The sequence below is a fragment of the Pithys albifrons genome, chromosome 3 (assembly GCF_047495875.1).
Source record: "Pithys albifrons albifrons isolate INPA30051 chromosome 3, PitAlb_v1, whole genome shotgun sequence".
Classification (NCBI taxonomy): Eukaryota; Metazoa; Chordata; class Aves; order Passeriformes; family Thamnophilidae; genus Pithys; species Pithys albifrons.
Genome location: NC_092460.1, coordinates 80,194,414 through 80,213,536, shown reverse-complemented (window position 1 = coordinate 80,213,536; position 19,123 = coordinate 80,194,414). Strand labels below are relative to the sequence as shown.

Sequence of the window (19,123 nt, the reverse complement as noted above, 5' to 3'; positions counted from 1 at the left end):
TCATCCAAAGTAAAATTCTCTAAGCTCCTCCTAGGGATTTTCATATAATCAACAATTCACACAGAAAGATCCTTCTGACACTACAGCTTTATTCAAACCGAGAAAAATGGTACTAATTTGCCTTTGTTGTTTCAGCTAAGAGATTTGGTTTGTGTATATGAGACCCATGTTTTTCTTTGTTATTAATATAAAAAAAACAGGGCCCCAACCTACAAGCACATCTCAGGTCCTTGGGATTTCAAAACTTTACAAACTGACCCACAAGAATTTACAGGACTATTAGATCCACAGTCCTGAATCCAGCCCCTAAACCAGTGAGCTCTAGTACCTCTTACTAAATTTCTGATCTTTACATCAAATGGGTTGAGTTCGAGGGAGTAAAGTAAACAATATACTGCGGCGGAGAGAAAGGACTTCAAACAACAAACCTATGAGATTCACAGTAAAGACATTTTATTACACATAGCACACGGTTTATGTATCGTTAGAACTCCAGCTTATCGGCTAAAAAGAGTTACACACCACCACACTAGAAACTTCAATTGGTTACAACCCATATCTCACAAGTCCAATGTTTTGGTGAACTTATCCTAGATGTTTTCAAGAACCTCTCCGGTGTGCTGTGAGAAACCTGAGGAGCTCCCAGGAGAAACCTCTGGGGAATAGCTAACTCCTCCAAGCAGCTGTGACTTGTTTATTCTTAGCTGCCTTCAGTCTCACAGGGTCTTCCATAGATCTGAATTGCTCAGTTGTGATTTTACTGTGCCAACAGAGGGAGAGGAAAGGTTTTAAACTTTTAAACTAGTTGGGCATAAGTTGCAAGAAAATTCGTAAAAATGGAAGCAAGGCTGATGGACAAACCTCAAGGGTACTTAAATATTTACTGCATTCAATTTTGGCAACCTGTCCCCTGAATGAAATAAAAATCAGAGAAACAAGGAGAAAGAACCATGAAGTTTATCTGACTGTACAAAGTCAAGAAACAAATCCATATACTAATGTCCAAAGCAGGAACAGGAACCTGTGGAAAGGAACCTGTGGACACGCTTCTGATGCTGTTTCGCTGTGGGCTGATGTCCGAACACGATCTCCTTCAGCTCAGCCCGGGCTGCACTCTGCGCTCTCGCAGGGCAACACCCGACTCTTTCCCCCCTCTGCCCCTGCAGCAGCTCGGCTCCTTGGCCGCGGTGCCGACAGCTTTGCCCACCCTCTGCTCCCATCGCCCGGCTTTCGTTCGGGGTCGAGACTCCCCGTTCCGCCGCAGGGCTCTCCGCTCCCCTATCGCTCCCCCTGACACCTGGGGCGACCCAGGGGCCCGCAGGGCTGTCTGGGCGGGCAGGAATGGCCCGGGGGGCGGGCAGGAACGGCCCGGGGGGCGGGCAGGAACGGCCCGGGGGGCGGGCGGGTCTGGCCCGGCCCCGCTCCCTCCCCTCGCCGCGGCTCCCCCGGCGGGCGGGCGGTGCCTCGGCCCCGCGGAACCGCCGGGCGGCGCTTGCGCACTGCGGACGCCGCTCTACCCGCCCGCCGCCCTGGGAGCCACGGCGGAGCCGGTCTGAGCCGAGCCGAGCCGAGTCGAGCCGGGGAGCGCCGGCAGCAGAAACAGAACCGGCAGCAGGAGCAGAGCCCGCCGCAGACCAGCCCCTGCCCGCCCAGGCGGCCGTGGCTGCCGCCCCGCATCTCCTGGTGCCCGCATGACCTGGGAGGCAGGAGCAGCCCCGAGGGGTCAGTGCCGGCGCTGCGCCCTCCTGGCGCTGGCAGCAACTTTGCCGCTCCGGTCGTGCTCGCTGCCTTCATGCGAGCGCTCGGAGGGTGCAGTGACCGATGCCGGCAGGAGTTTTGCAAAGCTCTGAAACACCTTGAGCTGCGCGCAACAACCTGTGTTCTCCGAGGTGCTGGAGAGGAGTAATTAGTGTTCGCGACCGCTCGGCGAGGGGAGGTGTCTTCCTGAAGGGACCTTTCCTCACGCAGGGAGCCGCGGCTGCCCGCGGCAGCGGGAGGACGCCAATGGGCAGCACGAGGCCGGTGCGGCGGCTGGCGAGGAGGCAGCGGTCCCGGGAAAGGGCGGAGCGCCGCGAGGGGGTCCTCCCGGCGCTGCACTTGCTACATTAACGGCGCGTCGGAGACGGCGGCACAACTTTCCGTGTCTGCCCCGAGTGGCGACCAGAAGGGCTTCCTCGCCATTCCGCTCGCCGCATCCCCAGCGGCCGCCGCTACCCGCTCCGGCCCCGGCGAGGCAGGCTGTCCCCGGGAGCCGGGCGGGCATGTCTCCCGCTTCCAGCCCCGCCGAGTGGGGCGGACGCCGCCTCTGAAGGGCAGCGGTTGAGCTCCGCCGCCGCCCGGCCATGCGGCCCCTCCGAGCTCCCCTCGCCCTGCTCTGCCAGGTGCTGACCGCCTGGGCTGCCTGCGCCCTGGCCCCGGCTTCCGTCGCGGCCGCTGGGCCGCCGGTGCCCCCGCAGCGCGCCCGCTCGCCGGCAGCCCCGACGCACCTCGCCCCGGGCCGGCGGCCGGTCGCGGCGCTCCGTGGCCGCGGAGCGCTCCCTCTCGGGGCCGACGCCGCAGCCGGCGGAGCAGCGGGGCCGGGCAGCAGCTGTGCGCCCCATGGGACGGCTGGGGCCGGGCGGCGGCGGGCGCGGAGCAGCGATCCCGGAGCCGGCGCGGCCGTGAGGGGCGGGGCGGGCGGCCCCCGCTGGCTGCCCCTGAACGGCTCGGCCGGCGGCGACGGCATCGCTGGGGGCCGCGGGAATGGCACGGGGCGCCGCGCGCGCATCCGCAACCCCTTCTACCCGCTAACCGAGGAGTCCTACGGCGCCTACGCCGTCATGTGCCTTTCCGTGGTGATCTTCGGCATCGGCATTATGGGCAACATGGCAGTGATGTGCATCGTCTGTCACAACTACTACATGCGGAGCATCTCCAACTCGCTGCTGGCCAACCTGGCTTTCTGGGACTTCCTCATCGTCTTCTTCTGCCTGCCGCTGGTCATCTTCCAGGAGCTTACCAAGAAGTGGCTCCTAGAAGACTTCTCCTGCAAAATCATCCCGTACATCGAGGTAATGGTTCTGGGTGGGGATGCGCTGCCCGGGCATCTTCAAACAGCTTCCGGGCGGAGTGGCCGCGCCGACCCAACCAAGGGAACGCGAGCCCCGAGTTTCTCTCCCCGTCACTCCCTCGCCCCAAGCCTGGCCTGTCTGTCGTTGCTGCCGGCCCGGGGACGTCCCGGCGCGGCGTGGTCTGGGTTTCACGGGCGCTCCTCCGGCGGAGCGTGGCCCCGGCACCGCCGCGCAGTGTCCGGAGGCAGCAGTGGCCGCACCGGTCCAGCGGCACCGCTGTCTGTGGTGGCTCAAGCTGAACGCGTCCGGCGCTTCATGTCACTCGCGCGAGTTCTGCCAAACTTTCCTTACTCCTTTTGATCCTGAAAAGCAAAGAATCCTCTCAGAAATAGGTTTCAAGTTGCTTGCTTTGGTGTTCTCCTACAGTCAAGTGAGTCAGGAAAGTGGATGGAGGGGTAGCTGTAAGAAGGTAATTGTAAAAAGCACCATCATTGAGCTGTATGGACTTCTAATTTATATTTCAGCGTTCAAATATCTCATATATGTGGGGTTTGTTTGTTTGTTTGTTTGTTTTAAAAACAAAAACCACCCAGCCTCATTTAAACTGCAGCTTCTTGGCAGTTGTTCAGAGGCTCTGTCAGAGAAGCTCTCAGGCAGCTGGCCGGAGTCCTGCCGGCAGCGCTCAGGTTGTCTGCTTTATTTACTGGAACTGAACACTGAGGCTTGTTGGTAGGGTGGTAGCCTGTAGTTCTGTCTGACTCTGCTGTATTCCCAAAAACTTATGTTCAATATTATTGTGTAACTGAAAACTGATGAAGTAACTGTTCGTTCTCTTGTCCTAAGCGTGAGATATTACAGAAGAAACAAAAAAAACCCAAACAACAAAAAGTCAGCACCTCATCCCCTCAAAAAACAAACAACCCAGCCTGTTATTGAGATTCAGTTTCAGCAGCACATTGGTACACAGTAACACAGAGTTAACTGTCAAATGATATTTTTAAGAAAGTGTTAAGAGAGATGTGTGATGATTGTAGCCAGTAAATTGTCATTGCTTCTTTTATATGTAATACAGCTTATTACTGGTGGTATTGAACAAAGGGTGGAGCTGTGCTACACTTAGATGAATTCTAGCCTGGTAGTATACCACTGAGTTTGAAAAACTCAGAGTACACTTGATCAATTTGCATTTAAGAAGACGATGCAGTAAATATGTATTTATTGAGAAACTGGCAGTGCTGGGAGCTTTTAAAATTTGTGAATTAGATTCTGGCGCTACTGTGTTAAGCAATAAAATTAGTAGTAGCGTTTGAAGAGTAACCATTTCAATTAAAGTAGATAGTGCAGTTTGCTTTTCAAGGACTTTCCTATAGTAACATTTCACACTTCCTAACATTTTTTGGTGCATCTGCATGCAAAATAGAAGTAATTCTTTGTAATGCTGAGTCTAATTAAAGATCAACAATTTAAATTATTTGCACGGCCACACTGTTCTTCAAAAGTAGTTGCTTATGCTGTGCCCGGTTTTGGACACTAAAGAGTTTGTCAGATGGAAGCTACTTCAGCTGAAATGTAGTTGCTGAAATTCAAAACTGTAATCCCAAAAAATACTCATTTGCTACTATCCCTCTTTATACTTTAATGTCACCTTATTTTTTCACTTTAGAGTTCTGTAGATGTCTAGAGTTAAACTTTTATTCAAGAACTGGCACCAGTCCAGTTGGGATGGACCAGTAGCTTGGTCCCTGTCTTAGGCTTAATTATTACTGGTATCTATAAGTGAAGCATGCTCCTTGTCCCTGAGGAAGTCTAATTAACTTAGATCTAGGGTACAGATACAAAAAGATAGAGGCTTGGGGTTCTGCATTGCTCCCACAATTGTATATTTTTCACTCAGAGGTCATAAATATAATACTCATGTTTGTAAAGCATATTCATCACCCTTAAAGGAGTATGTAAAAAGCTGGATTTCCCCCTCTGTAACCTGTAGGAATGAGTAGCAGATAGTGAACAACACAAGTGGATAATGACTCTTCACAGTTTGCCTCAAGCTTGGCAAGAAGGACACTATCCTGTAAAATCAGGATTTGCCCCTGCTGAGGCAGAAGAGGCAGTTAGAGCAAAGTTTCACCACTTTCTGAGTGTTATTCTAACGTCAGGGGCATTGCACAATGACACTGACACCACCAGGAGCAATGTAGATGAAATCCACCCATATAGATGAGCAGCTGCTGCTCCTTGCACTGTCAAGGATTGTTCATAGCAGTGCACTCATCTGGCAGCTGAACAACACCGTTTTTTTCCTTGTAACTCACCTAGGCAGACTTATCCCCTTCTGATACAATGAGAGATGGATGAAGTCTTGTTAGGTCCTTGAAAGGAAAGCTGTAGACAACTATCTTCAAGAGAGGTTTCCAGACCTTTGGGGAATGCAAATAGAAGCATATTCCTAAAGATGCACACATTTCAAGCTGTTGTCAGTGTTTTCTCTTAGTTTGCATAGTGTTTCATTCTTTTAAGTGTCTTTTTTTCTGTGCTTTGATCTCTTTTTGTTGCACATCAGTTTGCCTCATATGCTCTTCAGTGAGCTACCTGTCTCACCCAGGTTTGTAGATCGAGAATATCTTATTAAACATCAAAGACCCTCATTGGCCTGAGCCCTCTGTCATACCAGCTTGTACTTTCAGAACTAGGGAACAGGAGATGTCTGATTATCCAGATTAAGGGACACAGTTATCACAGTGTTTTAAGATAATTCAAATATGCTTTGTATTGTGTTGAAGGTTTCAAGTGATTACAGTGAGATACCTTGAGTTTTCTTTGTTTAAACCTCTTGTGGCCAGTTGGTTTTTATTTGTGCTGTTCAGTGGATATCATGCAGAATTTCAACAAAGCATATTGCCAGTGATAACACATGCACATGCAGTCTGGGGAAAATGTTTTGTGATATCTTCCTGCGCATTTGTATAGGTAAAAGTTGAGCTTCTAGCAGTGGAAGGTCTCCCTGATATTTAATTTAAAGGGCAGTTTTCCCATACCTAATAAAGATTTTCTTTGACAAGTACATTAAGTAGTCATTTTAGCCATATATTGTATCACAGACTGGTAGCTTCTAGCCCCCAGGTTTGAATGTACTCAGAGGGAACTCGGAAGGGAATTAGAACTAATGCAGCTACTCTGCCCATAAGGATGTGTGGAGATGTGATTTTCTTCTTCAGTTTTAATCCTCTGTTGAACTGTTCTTAAAATTTTGCTGCTTTTTTGTAGATGGTTCAGAAATCTAGCATTGGCATGCATGTCTGTAGTGTTTACCTGCATGGTGTTTATTTTACCCTTCATATACTTTTCTCAGTATTGCTCAGAATCAGGAGGTATGGGGTAAATGACAATGAGAGGCAATGACTTCGGCTAATACCTGCTAATATGGATATTTCTTATTGTTTAAGCACACAGTCTTTTGAAGAATATAGTTCCAGTTCCCCTACTTAGAGATTTATTCTAGGCTTCAATAGAAAGAAGTGCAAGTAGTGGATGTAGATGAGATCTGTACTGTTACTGTGCTTCTATATATTTCACAGCTGTTAGTCCTGTGAAGTAGCATTTCTATTATTTTTTTTATTTTAATGCCAGAAGGCAATAATGAAGAGATTAAATATGTTGTTTAAGGCCCCGAGCAGCTTGCTCAAGATGACAAATGCCAGCCAGGACTAGAGACTATCTTTTGGAAGCTTGCTTGAGTTGTGTGCATTCTGCTTTTGGAGGTTACACTAGAAGCTCGATGAGTTTGAGGGAATCGTTGGAAGTAGGCATCCCATTCCAACAAATTGATTCAAGCTACTTATAGAGGAGTAAGGATTTAGAACTGGGGAATGGTCTAGAACAAGGCCTTGCAGAGACTGATTTACCTCCTGTGCAGTCCAGCACAGAGAAAGAAGTTGCTGAGGCCTGTGCTAGTAAGCATGAGCCCCTCTGCCTCTCTGGTTACTCCTCACAAGGAAGAGAAAGACAAAGTTTGTGATGTACTCCTCTGGACCATATCATGCATACAGGATGGGCATGACTCTTGAGCAGGCTGACAGGGAAAGCCTGTGAAAAATTATGCCCAGTCTCTGCATGTGCTTTTGACAATCAGTTTGTGGCATCACTTCTGTTTCTGGTAGGTAACTTCCAGCTCAGGAAATCTATCACAAATAGTATTTTTAGTGGAAAGCATAAGGATTGATTTGGCCTGGAATATAAATTACTCTTTTTCCCTGGAGCTAACTCTCCAAGGCAATTTGATGTGAGGTTTTTGCCCCTTTCTCTATTTTACTTGACAGAGGTAAGTTAGAAGCACAAAGAAAGTGGCCATTCTCTGCGTATTTCAAAGCTGTCAGAAGAGATCTCTATTTTAAGTTGCACTTTGGGGAAGCAAATACATTTTTTTATGTGAGTTTATAAAAGCTGTGTAATATCTGTCTTTTTTGTGTGTTTTGATGTGTGGCATCTTATTCATGTCTCTTCTTTGACTCTAGTCAGAGCTTTGCTCCTGAACCTCCAGTGAGTCCTCTGGGTCACAGGCAGATACACAGAGATGTTTGCAGTTTCAAAGACTCATCATGAGAGTTTTCTAGGGCAATGACTACATGTGTCTTTTACCAAGAAGAATATCTTCAGCACTTACCACACAATAAAGATTTAAAACTGAAGTGTTAATACATCTCTGCCCTTTATTAATGGCACAACTATGATAGTAGCTGCCATGTTGGTTGTTCTGTCAGTCTTTCCTCTGCAAACCCTGTTTGCAGGGTCTTCTAAGTTGTCCATAAAAATTTCCTTGTGGCTAAACTTTGCAAGTGGCATTTCAGCATGGAAATGAATTTGTGTCAGAGTAGATTTAAAATTGGGTCAGTAATATTTAAGTTACATATGTATGGAGAGGAAAAGGCAGCATCTGCTATCCCAGCACCATTGACTCTGCTCTGAGCACTGGGATGTCATTTCTCCATATGACAGGATTTTCCTGCAAAGCAGGAAGAGGCAGATTTTTAGCAGTAGTTCATGTTATCAATATTAAGAATTAGTGCAAGAATCCCTTATGTATCGTGATGAGAATTTGATCCTTAGTGCAGAATGAAACTTTTTCTTTATTAAAAAAAAAAGTTAAAATTTATCTACATGGTAGTGTGGTAGATTATAAAGAAGAAAATGAACAAAGATTAAATAATTTTGTGGTTTGTGAATTTTCCAACCCCCAGGATAAGCATGTGGTGTACTAATGAGTATTTCTAGTGCCCTGATGGTCTGGTTGGCTTTCACTTTCCGTGGAATTCAAGAGCAGCTCATGGAATTCGATTCTGATTCTGAACAGTATTACTCTTAGGATATACAAGCATCTATGTCTCCTTGATGCAAATGTTGATAGTACTACAAAGAAACAACAATATTGCACCCTTTGTTTCATGTGTGTAGGACATCTCCATGACAATAGGTTCCAGAATTAGCATCTTGTCTTTTAGCTAGTTAAAGTAGATTTTTATCCAGGATGCATAAGCTAATTGCTGTTGTCAGAGGAGTACCCTGGCCCCAGTGCTCCTTAGCTACTGAATTATTTTCGCCACACAATAGTAGTGTTTGGGGTTTTTTGTTTGGTTTTTTTTTTCAAGGAGGGTAGCACTTTTTTATTAAAAGAACAGAAAACAGAAATCTAGATAAATATTAAATAATTTTTTGCAATAAAATAATCTTATTTTGCAATAGTCCAGTCTTATTACTGGACACTGTACTGTAAGTGTAGAGTAGCACAAAAAGAAAGTATTGCAGTCTGTATTAACTTTGTTTATTTATCTTAGGCAAAACTGACAAATCTTCAGGAGCCCCTAAGGGATGTTGCATTAATATGCTCTAAAGGTATGAAGTTTCATGTGGATAAAGGGCAGGCATAATAGAATAACAGACCATAATGGACTCAGGGAAAATTAGTCATTTATATGATATAACAGGAATGGATATAACGAGTCTGCAAGGTGTTACTGAGAGCTCAGAGATGGCTTGGATAGTAGACATCACCCTTCTCTGTAGTTCAGCTTTCCCATTACAGTGGGAAGATGCTTCAAATACCCATCCCGCCTTGTAACAAAGGAAGGAAGAGCACCTTATTGTTTAAGAAACTCTGTGTTATCAACATAAAGTATATTCTGTCTTAGAAAATTCAGTTTCATCTGGTAGAAGCAGCCACTAACACCTTTAATTTTTCTTCTTCCATAAAAACTTAGTCTACACTGTTTCCCCTCACTTCTCCATCAGGTGTGCTCCAGAAGGTGATGCCTGAAATTATTAATGGTCCCTCTCATTTCCAGCCTTGAGTTGCTCATGGCTGGTTAATTTCCATTCTGTATCTCAAGACAGATTTATTTGTAGATAGCAGCAATATCACTTCTTGATCTTCATCTCACTGGATGGCATGACCCAACTTCACTTTTATACTCACTTACAGAATTTGATCTTTGTTGACTTTTTCACCCAAGTCACCTTTTCTGATTTCCTTTCTGGTTTTCATCACTTTTGTCTAGTCAAGCAGCAATTAGTGAGACAGAATTCAGTCTTATTTCGACAGCTATGGCTCATCACATTACATCTGCACTGATCAGCTAGAGGCTCTGCTCTTAAGAGGCCAGAGCCAAGAGCTGTGGGGCCACTGCCTGGAGAAATAGGACAGGCCAGGAAAGGCTTGGGAACATTTTGGTAATTGTTAAAGTTTGTAAAAGAGGAATGAGTATGTTGGATGAATGAATGGGAGAAATGATGCAATTAAGCTGAGTGTTTAATGAGTATTTACTGTTCTCTGTGGCCTCAGTTTCCCAAATCAGTTTGGACACAGTTGACTAACAGCTGGTGAGATAATGACCAAAGGTTTATGCAGTGTCTGGAATGAGCATTACAGTACCCACTAACATCCCTGTCAATTCTTTTAAAAGAGCAACAGTATTGAGACTCTTGTAACAATAATGTCATCCTTTCTGTGTGTATGCAGTAGATGGTAATCCTTTCTACAGCAATTCTCTGCCCAAATAGTGTGGCTATCTCCTCAAACCAAGAGCTCCTTCACCACCTCCTCAAAGCAGATCGGGAGTCATTCAGCTGGAAACATGAGGACTTCTCTGATGTCAGGTACTAAGAGCAAGTTGTAAACTGATGTCATCCTGAATGTCTAGAGGCTGCAGGAGAATCTTCATAGGGACCATATGGTAATAAATCAGACAACTGAGTGATGATCAAAAACTACTGAGCCTGAGTTGCCCTTGCCTTGCCTCATTTGCTGCCATGTTGTTGGAATTAAGACTGCAACAGCATATCATCAGCTGTTACAACAAGTAGAGCACCATTAAACTCCATGCAGCTTCACCCCACTTTACGACTTGTTAATTTGTGCTTTACTTACTCCCTGTCAAATGAATTACCTTCATTCTGTGGTTATTTCAAGGCAGTGTAACAGATTAAAAAGGAAAGTTTTCTGACTTCTTCCACACTTTCAACTTAACTCTTAGTATGACTGGTATGAAAATACAACCCTAAATTGAAATTGTGTGAACATGCAAAATGCATGTTCCAGTTCTCGCCCACTTAGGTTTTGATCAACATCCATCGATTTTGCTATTGCTCACAGATTTTGCTGACTATTACTCTGCACTGTGGGCTAAGTAGTTCAACCCTTTAATTGCTATACTGCATTTAAACAAGTCAGCTGTAGTGAATCTGTGTTCATCTGCTTGAGTGTGTTTGGTTATTGAAAGCATCACTAACTCCATTAATCTATAGAAAATAGGAAACCATTGCCTGTTCCAGAGAAATACTGGCTTTGTTTAGCTTGTTTCATCCGTGAATCCACAGGAGAGTTTTCAAAACCATCATCCAGTATTCTTAGTTGTTTCCTCTTGCTCTATTTCACTGTCTTAAACCTCCAAGTTGCTGGTCAATTAATATGACAGGAACCCCGTAGGTTATGTTTGTTCACGGTAACCATGTCTTCTTTCATTAGTCCAGGCCTAACAGCTGCACAGTTTTAATGTCTTAGCTGCTGTGTAACAGTCTGTTTGCAATGAAATGCTAAAGCAATAGAAGCGTGTGTGTTGGGGGCAGGGGAGAAGCTCATGTAGGAGCTGAGAGGGAAAATGTTAATTTACAAAAGCGCAGGGTTTTTTCTGTTCTGCTGATTTTTATTTCAATCATTATATAATAGTTATTTCACTGTCTCCTGCAATTCTAGCGAGCTGACTTCTGACACTTTTGTTATTCAACTTGCATTTTCAGGCTAAAAGTTTTGCTGTCACTAAGAAATTTGAAGACTGCACACACATTTGAATGTTTTGGAAATAAAATTGCTAATCTTGAATTTAAAATTATGGCTGTCAGCTGTGATACAGGAAAATCATATTTCATTAGCCAAGTTTATCACTGTTCATTAAGATTTCCCTGTAACTGTCATTTTTTTCCGATTGTTTTTTTTTGCTGTATTTACCAAGCTTTCTTTGAATCTTGTCAGACAGTTTAACTTCCTATGTTTGCCTATTAAAAATGTTTACAGTACTGCCTTGTCATCATTAAATATTCCTGCAAGTTAATTAGTTAGAGATTGCATCTTACTTGTTCCATCTTTTAGGAAGCTGCTTCAAAGAATTCTCCAACCAAGCCAATGTCTGACAGTTCTAATCCCAAGTGCCTCATATTTTTCAGTGATATTCAATTTTAGCAATCTGATATCGCCATTAAATATTGAAGGCTAAAATTAATGATACATTTATATAAATGTGCATAATTGTGCCATCTATCTTTGCAGAACTTTTTACAAGAGATGCATAAACAATGTTTTTTTGAAATCTGCCTGTATGAAATTGAAATATATCATTACACACCAAATTTTGATAAGGAAAATTATTGTGAACTGCCTACTATTACCTTAGATTTTCCAGTTAATTGCACAGAGTCATGGTATATTCATGATAAAAGTAAGCATTCTTTACATTTATTAGGAATAATATTTAACAGTTTCTTTTCTTCTGCATCAACACATTTTCAACACAACACAAGCATGCAAACCCAAGAAAATAAGTGAATTAAAATGCAACAGGGCACTTAATCTTTCTCCAGTTGAAGTTAATGGGCATTCTGCTTTGAATTTGAACTGAAGTTGAATTTATTGTTAATAGAATTAGGCCAAAATGTATATAGTCTTCTTGCAAATTTCTTTTTTAGGAAATTGAATTATAAACAGGATAAAATCATAGGAAATGATGTTTCGTGACAGTACAAATTATCTATTCATGCATAGAATGATGGTTATTAAGCAAGAGAACATAAGCATTGTTCTGTACTTTTCCTTACAGTATATAATTGAGAGCTCTCTCCAATCCATCTTTAAATCATGCAAATAATGAAACTTCTTCCATTTATCCTGGCCTGCAGTACACTTTCCCACAGAACATTTCCTATGAAATTAAGCCTGGATTTTCCTGTGAATTTTTTATAAATGAAATGTTGAATATAGATTATTAGAGCCTAACTATTATAGTGAAGGTTAGTTTTGCACAAGCTCTGGAAGTCTGAGGATTTCAGATATGGTTTCTCTGACCTCCCAGTATGGGATGACTTTATGTGCCTACATCCCATCAAAATTTCACTTAAAAGTCTAAGTCCACAAAAAGAGTTGTTGGACCCTACTCAATTTAGTAGATGCCTAATCTCCAAGGTTTCTAAGTTTTGTAGATGTGGAAGGTTTCCATGTTATGATCCCCTGCATGCTTGATGAACTTGTGATGTGGTCATAGGTTCATATTTCTGATGAAGGAAGACTTTCCTGTCTCCTCTTTAGACTGTGGTAGAACCAATCTTTATGAAAAACATCCCTTAAAAAAAAGTGGGGAAGGAAAGAGTTTAGTTTTAAATTTTGGTCATTTCCTCTATTGTTTCTTTTCACAATGTTGTAGAGGTGCTTGGTTGGGTCTCCTGGAGAGGACGATACCAAGCTGGAACAAGTATTTGTGGGCAAAAAAATAGAAGGATGTACTCTTTTGGAATGCATGCTGCATGATAGCTCAGTGAACACTGGAAGCTAAGTTGTGTTTGTGATCCTTCTTTTCAAGTTTCTCAGCACCATGGTGCTAAACTGCCTCCTACACTGATATCCCTAAACGAGGTTTTCCTTTTCCAGTCAAGTGGCCGGACTTGACTGGTGTTCCAGAGTACAAATTAGGCTATTTCTATGAAAGAGTTTAAACCTCTTCCAGAGAACAGCTCAGTGGTAAGAGCCTTCATCAGTGTGCAATAGATTAATTCCCTCTTCAGCCTAAATGAGTTCAGGCCTTCATCTTCTGTCTCTAAGAAGACTGTCATCAGCAGGGGGCCAGGCGACTTTTGAAGATTATGATGTTTTCCCACTCTCCACTGAATAATGACTGTACCCTTGCTGCTGTCTTTCCCTTCTTTTCTCCCTTTTCTCCCCTTTTCTTCTTTTTCCCCAGACAGCACCTGTTTTAACTTTTGTTGCCTTTCCTCCTTCTCAGGTGGCCTCTCTTGGAGTCACCACATTCACACTGTGTGCCCTCTGCATTGACCGATTTCGTGCCGCCACCAACGTGCAGATGTATTATGAGATGATCGAAAACTGCACCTCGACGACGGCCAAGCTGGCTGTCATCTGGGTGGGCGCCCTGCTGCTGGCCCTGCCGGAGGTGGTGCTGCGCCAGCTGGCCAAGGAGGACCCCGAGTACAGTGGCAGCCCCCCAGGAGAGCGTTGTGTGGTGAAGATATCCACGGCACTGCCTGATACCATCTACGTGTTAGCTCTCACCTATGATGGGGCACGGCTCTGGTGGTACTTTGGCTGCTATTTTTGTTTGCCTACCCTCTTCACTATTACCTGCTCCCTGGTGACAGCGAGGAAAATCAGGAGGGCTGAAAAGGCTTGCACAAGGGGGAACAAGAGACAAATTCAGCTGGAAAGTCAAATGAACTGCACAGTGGTTGCTTTGACCATTTTATATGGGTTTTGCATCATTCCCGAAAACATTTGCAACATTGTGACTGCCTACATGTCCACAGGGGTCTCTCGACAGACTATGGACCTCCTCCATCTCATTAGCCAGTTCCTTTTGTTCTTTAAGTCCTGTGTTACCCCAGTTCTCCTGTTCTGTCTCTGTAAACCTTTCAGCCGGGCCTTTATGGAGTGTTGCTGTTGCTGCTGTGATGAGTGCATCCAGAAGTCTTCCACAGTGACGAGTGATGACAATGACAATGAGTACACCACAGAACTGGAGCTCTCTCCTTTCAGTACCATCCGTCGTGAGATGTCCACTTTTGCCTCTGTGGGGACTCACTGTTAATTGACCTTAGGAGTTTATTTCCTGTGTTTGTTTTTTTTTTTTTACTTTATATTTTTCTTCTTGAAGCAAAATGCAGGAAAAAAATTACCATTGAAAACTACTCTTGAAACCAATTTATGTATTAACATTTTTCCTTTGAAAAATAATTTGTTTGGTTTTTAAAAGAAAAGAGAGAGAAGAAGAACCAGCACTCAGTTTTAAACCATGATATTTTGTATGGTGCTAGGATTTCATTGCTTAAGGAGGAAGATCCATATCAATCAGCTTTTATTAATTCCTTAGTATTATTTTTTGATAATCACTCTAAAATGATTATGTAGACATTGTGGGATTTGCAAGGTGTTTCATGTCAAAGATGTGGTGGAAAGTATTTGAAGGTAGTTTTAATCCAATTACTGTACACTATTGTGGGAGGACTTGGACTTCAGCGAATTTATAAATAGCATAAAAATAAGTGAGGTTTTATTCCTTAACTTCATTTTCAATCTACATTTAACAAAGATAGCTATGAATAGTATTAAAATCCTTTAATGAGTAAAAAAAAAACTTTGAATAAAATAATTCAGATGGGTATGTTTAATTAACATTCGAGTACTTACCCTTGGAGGATATAATTACAGTGTTCAAGGAAAATGGTTATAATGGTATGAGATTTATATGAGTCGGTTTTTTTTAATGTTGTATTATGAAGGTTCAATGTGCCTCACTGAAAATTTTCTAAACCTGCAGATATACAAAATCTGAGTTATTTTATACTTCTTACAAGGAAACATTCATTTTATCACTGAATTTTGTCTTGTGTGGTTTCAGAATCAAGTTTCTTTCCAGTTTGCTATTGGGTTTTACATCGGGATTATGTCCTCAGTCTCTGTATATATAGCTCCTACTGGCTTCAGTGAGAGTCTCATTGCAGAGGAAGGCATTTTTTGCCAGAGGTTTGCTGACAATAAATGTGAGGGACTGAAATATGTGGAGAGTGAATTCCTTCTTTTTTAAAGGGTATAAACACACTTGGATGCTTGGGGCTTGACCCAGAGCCCATGGCAGTCAATGGCAAGGTTTCCATCAATTTCAGAGGGCTTTGAATCAGACTGGCATCTCCTATTCATTCTGGGATATGTAGCATGAATATTAATCATGGGGGCTCTCTATACTGATTATAAATCTCACTGCCCTCACAGAGACCGCTATTCAGGAGCAGCTCACAGCTCTGAAGCTGGTTTTGAGAGCCAGGGCGTGTTTTGCTGATGGCTTCTTGCTGTCCACAGTGGCATTAAAATAAATATATGTCAACACTGCCAGCAACGGTGTGATATAGTAAAATAAAGTTGTTATAAGTAAGCCAGATTGGAGACTGAAAAGTGCCTATCCTTACCAACAGAACTTAATTTGCCCCACTTCTTGCCTGAAGTAGACAGGCTGTTCTTGGCAGGCAAGCTGGCTCATATTTACGCTGGGCAGCAGGCTGATGTGAACTTAGTGAATGAACACTAAGGAACTGAATTTTTTATAGTTAGCTTATATTTTAATACTTATTGAGTAAATAATGCAATTGGAATAATATGAGCAGAAGTAAAATCATATGCATTTGTAGTTTGGAATTAACAGTGAATGTAACCGATGTACTCTTACCTCCTGATACCTGCCTCTACGTATGTTAAAGAACTTGCTGTAACTTTTGGAAAGGAGTCTAATTTTTGTTTGTAGGTTGTGGGCTTAGTGTGTTTAATCTTTGTATCTGCTTGGGTAAGCAGTATTTCTTCTTTTTCTTTACCATTTAAACCTATAATAATTTCAAGAGAAAAAAACCCACAATTTAAATTAATTAATATGAATTCAAACATAAATGCACTTGAGTTCTTTTTCTGACTTTTGAATCAGGCATTGGGCCCTAACAAAACAATCTGCTTTAGCCACAGGCATTTCTTTCTGTTTAGGACTTGCTGAATTACCTAAGTTTCTGAAATCCTATTGTAACATGCTCAGTCTCTTCTGAAGTCAGGGGAACTGTCCCTTCATTATAAAACCCTTCACTGACTTGACTTTACTTGATTACATTTAATAAACTATGAAAGGGATTAAAGAGAAAAGATGAAAACAAAATCCTCCTCACTGTCGTGCCTGTGGCTCCTCAAATGCATATTCCCATCTCTGCATTTTGATTTGTACTATTCCTTTTTACATACCAATTTTTATAAAGAATGGGAATAAAACCTCTGGTTTTGAGACCTTGCTGAGAGAATTGTTTCTCGGCTGCCTTTTCTGTTATAGCATGAGCAGTGGCTCAAGGATCTGGGACAAGAACAGCAGAATGGGAGGAAGCACTTCTAAAGAAACAAAAAAAAGAAATAGAGAATTTACTTGGGAATATTATCAAATTTTGCTATTTTAGATGCAAGACTGCATCAGGACAGGAAAAGCCCCCATTGCTCTGGGTATAAGGTGCTTCCAGCTTTCCAGTCTGCCATGGGATTGTGTCAGCTCTGCCAAGGACTGTTGCTAGCTCCCAAGCTGCATGTTCTGTGTTCCAGGGAGGTGCAGTTTGCTTCTCCATTTAAACATTTCCACAGTAGATGTATGGTAACCCTACAGGGAAAGAAAACAATAAAAGCCCAACAACAAGAAAACATTCACCAAAACTAAAAACAAAAAAGAGCAAAAAATATTTAATAAGCCATTGGAGAATGTAGAATTTGAAAATCAATAATGCTGAGTTTGGAAATACATCTTCCTGCTTGTGTGGCAGATCATTCTCCAGAAGCCTTGTACTCTGTGTAACCTTGCACTTTCTGCTACTAAGCATTTTTCACAGCTGTTTCTCTGCCCTGCTTTGGATGTCTATAGCAATTTGAGATGCAAGACACCCTTTTGTTCTAATTTGTTCTTTAAACTGGTTAAACTAATAACCAGATGAGCAGATTTGTAATGTCACAGCCATTTAAGTGTCATGGTAATTCCTTGTGGTAAAGATGGGGTGCTGCATTGCTGTTCTTCCAGCTTTTGGGATTGATGCATCGAACTCGAAATTTTCTTGGTATTTGCTTTTCTTACTTGCTTTAATATTCTTAGAAGCCACTTCTGTCTGTTTTGAATCCAGTTCTGTAAGACATTTGTCTATTAACAAGAGGATATTTGATGGCTGAAAATTTGGAAATGCTTATTGCAAAGATCTAATTTTTTAACCTAAACCAGAGAAAGTTGCAGAACGTGGTGATCAACATAGAAAAGTGATGGAATGAAAAATCAGATTGGTGAGGTAGGAAAACCTTATGCCTCTCAGGTATGCAAACCTTTAATATATTAAAACTTACTGTCCCTGACCTGGTCCCATTAAGAAATTAAAAACCATAAAACTCCTTAGAGTTCAAGTGTCTCCAGTGAAATCATGTTTCATGACCTGTATCAAAAAATAGTATTTGTGTAGGCCAAAGTACAAATGCCAAATTATTGAGTAGTATTGCTCACTCAGAAAAAATTCTTATTTTACCCCTTCCAAGATAAAGTCCTACATTCAAACTTAAATAAATCCTGCCTTTAAATTACCTCAGTGAATTGCTCAGCTCCTGTTCTGTCATTGGGACCCTGATGTAAGCTTCCACAGAGCTCCAGCAGCTTTGGGAATGGCTCTTAAAGACACTGCAGAGGTTTCCAAGCATGTCATCCTACATCTCTTTATTAGAAATTGTGTGATGTTAGGCTGTGTGGTGAGACTGTCTTACTGTGTGTGTGGCACTCAGAAGCACACTAGATTCGAAGAAATGTGAATTGCTGTTGAAATTCTGAGTAGCTTCTCCAAATTCATCGAACAGTAAGTATTCAAAGCCTCTTCTGGTATCTGTGAGCCATTGTCTTGGACACAGTGCAAATACATGCAACTTGCCCTGTGGGTGCCTAACTGCTGTAGATGTGCTCGGGTACATTGCTGAGCTGCTTCTGGGCTTTTTATGCCAGGTGGCATTAACAGAACTCCAAAACTACTTAAATCATCCCTTTATTCTTGTGCTGCAATTAAGGCTGAAGGCAAAACCTGCTCAAAAATTGACTCCTTAGTTGGGCCCTGTCTTGTGTGTGCATGAAGAGCACATCTAAGGTGGTTGCAGGCTTTAGTAGATACAGGCTTAGCACAATGGCAGCATATATAGGTTTATGAATGTTCTGATGAATCAAAAATTTAGATTCTGTTGTTTCTAGGATGGAAGAGCTAGATTCAAAGTCCTGCTCTGCTTGATTTATAGGTGAGACTTGAAATTTGGTGGCTCAACATCCCATCAGAAAAGCATAACTGCTGTAGTAACTGCTGATGATATTCTGGAGGGGAGAACCTGTGTGAAGCAAAATGCCCTGCAGAAAGCCAACTCACCTCAGTTCCATAAGAACCTAGCCCAAATGATTTGCTGAGATTGCAAAGGGAAACTGGGACCTTGAGGGAGATAGTCCTGACTTCTTATGTCTTCATCTTGAAGCTATCCTCATAGCACTGAGAAATGTGGTTAAGAGAAGTTACAACTTTTATCCTTTTTTCTTTCCAATTTTTATTTTTCCCTGAAATGCTCAGCCAAAGTCAATATGAGCAGATGATGTAAATCACTAAAACTTTACAGTATCCTACATGCACTGTCTGTGCCTCAGAAACTGTTATTTTTCCACTACAGTTTTGTATTTTATTGAGTCATTTAGCATCTATCCTTGGCAGATGTCAAAATTTCAAAAGCTGGCTCT

The 19,123-nt window shown here is 42.7% G+C and overlaps 1 protein-coding gene across 1 annotated transcript; it reads left to right on the top strand.

The window, feature by feature from the left end:
- The first annotated feature begins 1,494 nt into the window (after window positions 1–1,494).
- Window positions 1,495–17,975, top strand: GPR37 (G protein-coupled receptor 37). Its single transcript, XM_071552515.1, has 2 exons — window positions 1,495–3,050; window positions 13,586–17,975. Exons 1-2 carry the CDS (start codon window positions 2,343–2,345, stop codon window positions 14,402–14,404), a joined length of 1,527 nt encoding a protein of 508 aa, XP_071408616.1. The 5' UTR covers window positions 1,495–2,342; the 3' UTR covers window positions 14,405–17,975.
- Window positions 17,976–19,123: the final 1,148 nt, after the last annotated feature.

Bases quoted from the DNA above. Each gene is read 5' to 3' on its own strand.
- GPR37 (XM_071552515.1), top strand. From the start codon at position 2,343: ATGCGGCCCCTCCGAGCTCCCCTCGCCCTGCTCTGCCAGGTGCTGACC. The intron at 3,051-13,585 runs GTAATGGTTCTG...CCTCCTTCTCAG, and splicing joins AAATCATCCCGTACATCGAG to GTGGCCTCTCTTGGAGTCAC.